The sequence below is a fragment of the Ictalurus punctatus genome, chromosome 9, assembly GCF_001660625.3.
Source record: "Ictalurus punctatus breed USDA103 chromosome 9, Coco_2.0, whole genome shotgun sequence".
Lineage (NCBI taxonomy): Eukaryota > Metazoa > Chordata > Actinopteri > Siluriformes > Ictaluridae > Ictalurus > Ictalurus punctatus.
In genome coordinates, this window is record NC_030424.2 from 23,885,001 (window position 1) to 23,893,741 (window position 8,741).

General features: G+C 39.7%; 2 protein-coding genes across 4 annotated transcripts in view; one reads left to right on the forward strand and one right to left on the reverse strand.

The window, feature by feature from the left end:
* The window catches only part of slc4a1ap (solute carrier family 4 member 1 adaptor protein), a 13,323-nt gene extending 12,150 nt beyond the window's left edge, over positions 1 to 1,173 (reverse strand). Inside the window, exons 1-2 of one of the 2 annotated variants that reach the window (XM_017476678.2) lie at positions 880 to 1,173; positions 54 to 267 (exon numbers count right to left, since the gene is read on the reverse strand). In XM_017476678.2, coding sequence (XP_017332167.1) covers positions 54 to 267; positions 880 to 1,173 — 508 coding nt within the window. Of the gene's footprint in view, positions 1 to 53; positions 268 to 351 lie in introns of both variants that reach the window. The other variant, XM_017476677.2, reaches the window with a different exon arrangement.
* supt7l (SPT7 like, STAGA complex subunit gamma) lies at positions 1,163 to 6,906 on the forward strand. 2 transcript variants are annotated; one of them, XM_017476680.3, is made up of 5 exons: positions 1,163 to 1,259; positions 1,936 to 2,425; positions 2,608 to 2,932; positions 4,684 to 4,924; positions 6,502 to 6,906. In XM_017476680.3, the coding sequence occupies exons 2-5, from the start codon at positions 1,995 to 1,997 to the stop codon at positions 6,762 to 6,764; spliced, it is 1,260 nt and encodes a 419-aa protein (XP_017332169.1). In that variant the 5' UTR covers positions 1,163 to 1,259; positions 1,936 to 1,994; the 3' UTR covers positions 6,765 to 6,906. The 2 variants fall into 2 exon arrangements, with proteins under 2 accessions (XP_017332169.1, XP_017332168.1); XM_017476679.3 differs by lacking the exon at positions 1,163 to 1,259 and adding an exon at positions 1,420 to 1,621.
* Positions 6,907 to 8,741: the final 1,835 nt, after the last annotated feature.

An 8,741-nucleotide genomic window follows, 5' to 3' on the forward strand; every position in this document is an offset into this window, starting at 1 on the left:
CTTGTGACATTGGAGCAACATCAAACGTAATAATGATTAGATAGTACTGTTACCCATTCCCCACGAGCAGCCACTGTCATTTGCAGCACTTCTTCCATGAGCAACGCTCTCTTCATTCTTCTCCTCCTTGTCATCATCATCATCGATATCATCATCAGAACCATCTCCCATCATCTTCTTCTCTAGCTCTTCTCGATGCTTCCTGGCCCGCTCTCTCAGTTCTGTAACCGTCAGCTCCGACTCAACCTCTTCATCCGATTCGGGACCCTGTATAGAGAGCAAACAAGAGGCATAAGAAACAACAATTATCCTTTTATGCCGATGTAATCTCTAAAACATGACATTCCTAACCTGGAGGATAAAGAGCCGAGTGCTTCCTCCAAACTTAAGGACATGGCCGACATGCAATCTAATATACGTTTTAGGGGGGATCTTGTTCTTGTTCACAAAGGTGCCGTGAGTACTGCCCAGATCATAGATGTAGAATCCAAGCGCCTCTCCTACAGTGTCTCCTGCATTTCCACGATACTGCACAATGGCATGATAACGTGATATGGAGGGATGCTCCAGAGAGATGTCACACACAGGTATGCGTCCGACTACAAAGTAACTCTGCTGACTCAGAGGCACTGTGTCCAGTATGGAACCATTTTTAAGCAGCTCAAAGGTGTAAAGGACACCTGGTATCCCAGCCCATGGAGGCTGTATGTATGGAAGAGGAGGAAATTTAGCACTTGGTGGCACTTTAGCTCTTTTTTGGGGTTTGATATTTGGTTTTGGTGTTGCAGTGATCTGCTTTTCTTTTGTAAGAAGCTGCTCAGTCACAGGAATTTGATTCCGACTTTCTGTATGATGTTTAAAAGACTGATCATCATTTACTCTGGATTCTTTCGAAGGTTCTTTCCGATCTGATGTTTCAGGTTCCGGCTGATCTTTAGTGATTACACCGCTGTCAGCCTCAGGTTTGATCTTCTGCACACTTTTGCTCTTCAATGCTACAGACGGCGCCGCGAAAATGGCCGGTTTCTTGAAAAGATCCTCGCTAATATTTGTACCCTCCTGTTTAGCTTCGCTGTTTTCATCCCCTGATGAATTTGGTGTCTCCATCTCGGATTTGTTTTCTGGATTTAAACAGCCATCAGATTCTGACGCTGCGTGCGCGGTATCCGCCATTTCTGTTTGGTGTCTCACTGAAAGTCTTCCGTGTTTGTTTATTCCCGGATGAAAAGAGGTCGTGATATATATTCTCAACTTTTCCTGTAAGTAAGAGTGCTTATTTTCTAAGAAAAACGCAAAACCATATTTACTAGACCTTCAACATTCGAACTTATCCGTCGTATTATGGAGAACTAAAGCGTTTTTCAACATTAGCGGAATTAATCCCATAGCTCCACGGAGCGACACGGAAGCGTTTATATGCGTACGCATAGCCTGCGTTAGTTCAGTGTTATGAAGTATCATTAAACAAGTATTTTTTTTCTCGTTTCCGAGGTGTAGATAGTGATTTTAAAAAAAAATCCCCAAATCATATTGTATTTATAAAACTAGATGGTTATCTCTGGGAATTGAGTTAAGTAGCAAGTAGCCTTAAACCGCGAGCATCTGTATGATAGATGTTGACGTAAGTATGATTGAGAGATTATATATTTATCTGGGGATCAACTCTAGTAATTTATATCAGGAGATTTTATTTAAGTTTGGTGATTTCCGTGCTCAAACTCACCTCGTACATCTAGACAGCATAAGGTTAAAAAGAGAAATCTAAAACTTGCTAGACCCCAAGTACCAGAATAGAACATCTGTGGTTTCCAGATGTTTAATGTATGTTATATATATAAAGATCAATTAGTTAGGCTTCACATGTTGGATTTGTTTCTGCCAAGTATATCTGTCATAAAACGTTGCAAATTAAATGCATTACCAATTGCTTTTCAGATAATTTACTTAGGAAGTACTGGCACCAGTTATCACCAGTTAGAAGGGATCTCGTAAAGATGATGCGCTACTGGGGTGAGCTCCCGGTGGCCTCTGTCCCACCAGGCCGTAGCTCCTTTGATCTCTTGCAGCGTGAATTTCGTCAGGTCGAGATGCAAGACCCTCCTCTGCACCAGCCGTCAGCACGGCGTCCTAGGCCCACCACCATGCTGGACGTTCCTTCTGAGCCCTGCAGCCTCACAATCCACACGGTGCAGCTGTGCCAGCATACCCGACGACTCCGCAGCCTAATCACGGCAGCACAGCTGGGCCAGCAACCACCAGGCACAGGGTCTGAGACTCAGGGAATTCTCAAATCAGAAGATGTGGATTCATTACCACCACGTCCGGTCACACCGGCAGCACCGGATGATCTTCTGCCTTTGGACAGCAAAGCTCCTCGTGAACTGTTCCAGCTACGGCACAGTGACCCAGAGAGTGACTTCTACAAGTAAATACAGTTTAGGGCCTGCAACATGTATTGTGTGTCATGGTTTAGCATATATACGTGCGCACGAGCACATTTGCTACCTCAGAGAATCTACATAATCGGAACAGTCAAGCAGTATTAATCATGTTATGGTTTCTCTTTGCATGCTTCTTTATTCTTTGTTCTCTTGCTTTCTTGTACAGGGGTGAAGGAGAGCCCGTGACTGAGTTGAGCTGGCTGTCATGCCGCCAGCTCCTATACCAGTCGGTTGCCACAGTTTTGGCGCATGCAGGTTTCGAGTCGGCGATGGAGAGCGTGTTGGAGACCCTGACTGACCTGGTGCATGAGCATTACCTGCGTCTGACACGGCTGCTGCGCGTGGCTGTTGACCGCGAGGCCCACCTCGGCTCCACTCCTTTTCCGGACGTGGTGGAGCAGGTCTTCCATGAGGTGGGCATCGGCAGTGTGCTGGCTCTTCAGCACTTCTGGCAGGTCCGCATTAAAGACTACCACAGCTACATGCTTCAGGTAAGCCACACTGACTGTTATGGCTTTAACCCATTCTAGCAGTATACCGGTGGAATGGAAATCAACTTATCAGACATTTTCAATCAGTATAAACAAATGAATTATTTTATTGCCGCAAGTCTGTTATAAGATTAGTTAGGACACTGTTAGGTTTCTTTGTGTAGAATATCATGACAAAGGGAAAGTGAGGGGTGTGAACCCTTGCCTGGCAAACAATTCACACTTCTCCACAAAACTATTGGTACAGAGATACAACGGACAGCACAACTAAAGTTTTTTTTGTGTAGATATGGTATATTAAAACACTTTATAAATGAACACACAATAAAATTATAACATTTAATCCTAGTACGATAGATAAAAATTAAATAAATACTTATTTTAAAAAAAAAAAAAACGGCAAATTCTTTAAGCCCTGAATGTCTACTGATATATAAGCCATTTACCACTACTGTGGAGTGTGACATCACAAATAAATTCAATGCTGAGCACGGGCACCTCCAAAAAAAAAAAGACCTCTGATAAAAAGAGTTAAGGTAGGGCTGTCATGGTAACTGACTTTTTACAAAATCAGAATCAGTTTTATTGGCCAGATACACACAGCACATAAACTAACTATGTAAACAACAAACCTCATGGATAACAGTAAATTAGTAGCAGTAAAGTAATTCCTTCTTGTGTAACTAATATGTCAGAATGAGCGCACATCGAGAAACACAATAAATAAATAAATGTACAAGATTGTTAAGGCATGTTGTTCAGTCCAGCTAGTGTATATAGGTAATTGCATTGCACAGGGGCTGATACAGCAGACGTATCACAATTATTAATACCCAAACCCTTCAGGATTTAGTGATTTTGCATCGTGGAAATTAAAGTAAAATCAAGGAAACTCTTCAATATTCGGAGAAGCTTGCAATATTTCAAAATTACTGCAGATGTTCTGCAGATTTGGGCTGAGATGCGTCATGTGACGTCATCACAACATGCGTTCAGCCAAAGCCCTCTTCGATTCATGTGCGTCAAACATGAGTACAGCTAAAAGGTGTAGTTTACCAACAAACAGCACTGTGAAAGACCATGCAAAACAATTATGTGCAATTCCAGTGTTGCCAATTCAGTGGTCTGCAAAAATGCACAAAAATCTCTGCAAATTGCATCGCAAATTTTAGAGAAAAAAAAGCTGCAGCAAAATCCAGTGTTTTTGGCCACAACAAACAACACACACACAAAAAAAAACAACTGTAAAATCCTGTATGGGACTGCCCAAACCTATTTCTTGGCCAAGAACAAATAAATAAAAAAAATATTCATTTATAAGTCAAACACACATTGAAGTATTTTAACATCTCAAAGCGAGCTTGCTAGAGTTAACTAATATGTTCCTCAAAATTGGCTTCATTTATGTTCTGAAATCATGTGTTAAGTGATTTGTAGCGCTGACCCAGTAAAACCAGTAAACAGATTTAAGATGCATGAAAGGAAGAATGGTAAATGAGGTCAGTTTGTGGTCCTGAATGACTGTTGTATATGTCATGGTTTTCAAACTTTTCACAAAACTTTGGTTTGATGATCAGAATTAGGGTATAGCTGGTCTTAATGCGCTAAATAACACAGCATCTTGTATAAACAATGATCAAGACATGCATAAATGAAATGAAGATATATAATGGCCTGTGGGCTGTATATTATTGGAAGTTGATGTTTTGTGCATGATCCGTTTATTGAATTTCTCTATTTTTGGTGTGTAGGTCAGCAAAGAGCTCTCAGACGAGTACGAGAGATTGGTCAACCCAGAGAAGGCCCTGGAGGATTCCAATCCCCTTAAAGTAAAGGAGGAACCTATTAGTGATCTTGCCTTCACTCTGAATGAGGAAGCCGAAGGGGAGTTGACTTCAGCAGAGCAGCAGAACAGCATGCCCACTGGAGTACTGGGAATCAGTGATAGACTGGCTGGAGGACTGGAGGATGGACACTCGCCTCACACCTCAGGTACTAAAGTCAAAGCAGAGAATATAGGTGTCACTTATTTATATATGATTTAAGTAATAAAATATTTTCAGTTCTCTTCTATGATTAAAAAAAAAAATCTTTCATCTGGACATTTTCTTATAAACCTTGATGTTTGTGAGTTTAAAGTGTAGTTTATACCACCCAGTAATTAGTGCATTATATACACTACAGCGGATAAAGGCTTAATGTTTTGTGCAATACGTGTCTTTTTTCAGTAATTTTATTTTGCTTAAATTTGAAATGCGTATCCCTATATCTTCCATTATTCAATCTGTCACCAAAGACTTCTAAATGGAGCGAGTACCAGCTATCAGAACTTTTTTTCCCTTAATGTAAGAGGCAAAAAATAATCTTGGCTCAAAAATAGAGATGTGTATACAGGCAGGATTAAAATTGGCATCACAACTGGATTTGTAAAAAAAAAAAAATAAATCAGTAAGTAATTCGGGCTGGAATTGTCTCAGGGGAGGAACTAAGAATAACACTAACGTTGGAGATCTCACTCATCTGAAAATAAAATCGCAGAGTAGTACCTGTAAAAATAACAATTTAGACAGGATTAAAGTAACATGGAGATTTAAGATAATTACACAATTTCTAGGTGCTACTCTGTGAGTTTATTTCCTTCCAGATCAGCGTATCATCGTTTTTCTCCCTCATCTATGGGGAAAATTACAAACCAAATGACCCATTGATTTTTTTTTTTTGTTTGTTATTTTATTCACAGACACCTCAGTGATTTATTTATTTATTTATTTATTTTAGGCAGGTGCTGCTGCTTGTATTCATTTTAAACGCTTCCCGAGCATGATCTTGGGGGCTGAAAATTTTAGTTCTGTTTAAATAAATGAACAGTTGTATTGCGGTAAGCTCCTTGATAATCTAATGTTGTCTAAGGATGGTGCTAAATGAATAAATCTAATCCTAAAACTAATAATGTCTCTGGTCAAACCATGAATGTGTATAAAACAACACATACACTCAACAACCACTTTACAGTTGGCACAGTAGGCACAGGCTCACTGAAACTGGACAGTCAACGATTGGAATAACGTTGTCTCAGATTCCTGTTCTTGGCTGACAGGAGTGGAACCTGACGTGATGTAAATCTACATCACGGCTTGATGTGCATTCTGAGATGCTTTTCTGCTCACCAAGGTTGTAAAGACTGGCTATTTGAGTGACGCGTAAACGCTTTACAGACACAATTTTATACGTATATGTTATAAAATATTGCCAGTATATTAGAACAGTATAAACAAAACTATGTGTGCATAATATGGACAAAATACTATATTAAGGCTCTATGGCTGTGTATTGTGTGTGCGATATGCCTTACTGTATATAAAAACAAAAAATAGGTGAACCCTTGTTGTGACACGATTGGTCTAGATTCTCACAAGAACACACTAAAATTAGCTAACTGGTCAGAGATGTTGTGTGTCATATAGCATACATATTCATAATTCTGTAATTATGATTAACCTACTATGCTGGCCTAAATAATGTGATTTTATTTGGTATTTATTTCTGATTTGATATTTCTATTTGTACAGGTGCAGCAGGAAATGGCTCCCCCTTGTGGCAGCTGCAGCAGGTAAAGATGGAGCCGCAGGACAGTGAGGAGGGCCAGGTTTCAGGCCACGGCGTTCTCACAAGCGACGTCTTTGAGGAGGGTCCTATGTCCACCATGAGTGACGCTGGAACAGCTCCATCTCCCGGCGGCTCTGATGCCAGCTGTGGCTCTCACTCTCCGGACTCACTGATAGGCACCTCCCCTTTCAACCAGCGGCCAAAGAAACGAATGCGCAAAGTATAACTGTGTATTTAAAGACTTGTTGGGATATAGGGTTTGCTTTTGTGTTTTTTTTTTTTTTTTGTATTAGGCCCAGTGAAAATAAATCAAGATTATGTCAAGAAGATTGTGTTGATGTGACTGAAAGAGAGTAGTCTCTAACAAATGGCTCCTGGTCAATGTTTTATCTGCTTACTCTGTCACACAGTTATATTGTTCGGCTTATGAAAAACAAGCATCTGTTTATTGTAATGGTGCGACACGGGAATCGCCTCATGGGGAATAATTATAGGTGGTGTTTGCTTCAGAATGTACAGGTACATCAATCAAGGGGTAATGGCAAATTAATTACAGCACACATTAATCTGCATATTAAATAGACAGGTTATTACAGTTCCTGTTCTAGCTCTGAACATTTCCAATTTTCACAGTGGAAGCAGGCCATTGTGTGTGAGCCACCTGCACAAGGAATACAGCTGAGGCTAAACGTCCACCCACATACACCATCAATGATCAATTAGCACAGAAAATTACAGGTGCATTTTTAAAAAATTAATCTGATGTTTGTATCAGAACTCTCAAGGGCTCATGCTTGAATTTGACTCATGTAAATGTCATTTCTGGTGCAATCTGTAGATAAATACAGGGACTCGTATTATAAGTAAAATAAATAAATATCAGTCCATGTGAGCCCACTGTCAAAAGTTAAACACTGATGTGCTTCCTTTATTCTGGACCGTACTTCTGACCGGTCACCTTTATCCTATGATTAGTCATTTCTATCCTGATCCGAATGGTCTCTTCCAGGATGATCCTACCCCATCCACAGGGCTCACTATATGGTTTGATGAGGAGAAAAAAAGATTTAAATCATATTCAATGGCCTTCACACTCACCAGATCTCAACCCAATGAACACCTGTGGGAAATTTTGGAGTGATGTTGATGATCGACCACCATCATCAAAGCACCAACTGAGGAAATATTTTTGGGAATAATGCTGTTCATCTGTCCGGTATAGTTCCAGAATCGAAGCTATTGTGTATTGAAGATCTTTTGATTGCACAACACCTTACCAAGACAATGTTGTTTTTTTCCTTTAATTTCACTATGTTCAACTTCTCTTGGCTATATTAACAGTCTGAAATTAATTTTGTGGGAAAACAGTGTGAGAGACTCTAAGTAACCGCCAGAAATGTATTGTCTGGTTATCGATTTTCTAAAGCAGGAGCAAATCTTGTTATAACAAATGATATTTCATATTGTTACTAACAACTTGCCAAACAAATTGCCATAATTTGTAGGCTTTCTCTCTGTGTGTTCCAATACTTTTTTATTCTCAGAGCTTAGAAAAGCGGATAAAAGCATACACTTTCACGCCATGTTGAAACCCTGATTCAAAATCCTAAAATTGTATCATTTTCCACTTAAACAGGCTGTATAGTTGTACATATGTTACATGGTAGCATTTTATCCCAGGACAAATTTGCACTGCAAATTTCTTATACAGTCTCCTCTGAAAGTATTGGAACAGGAAGGTTAATTCTATTGTCATTATACTATATTATATGTATTATATTACATTTTCACTATACATTGAAAACATTTGGGTTTGAGATCAAAAGATGAGTATGAGACGACAGATCAGAATTTCAGCTTTCCTTTCCTCATATTTACATCTAGATGTGTTAAACAACTTAGAACACGGCACCTTTTTTGATACCACCCTTTTTTTTTTGAGTGATCAAAAATATTGGAACATGCGACTGATAGGTGTTTCTTGCTGCCCAGGTGTGCTCTGTTAAATTGATTGTTTACAGAATGAATAGCTCTGAATGTCTACCCTTTGATGGGCCCTAGGTTTCACCTGTGAACACTGCATTTGTTGTTAAAAAGGATAAACCAACATGAAGACTAGAGAGTCTTTTGTCTAGGAGAGAAAATCAAGCCATTTTGAAGCTGAGAAAAGAGGGAAAATGTATCAGAGCCATTGCACAAGCAT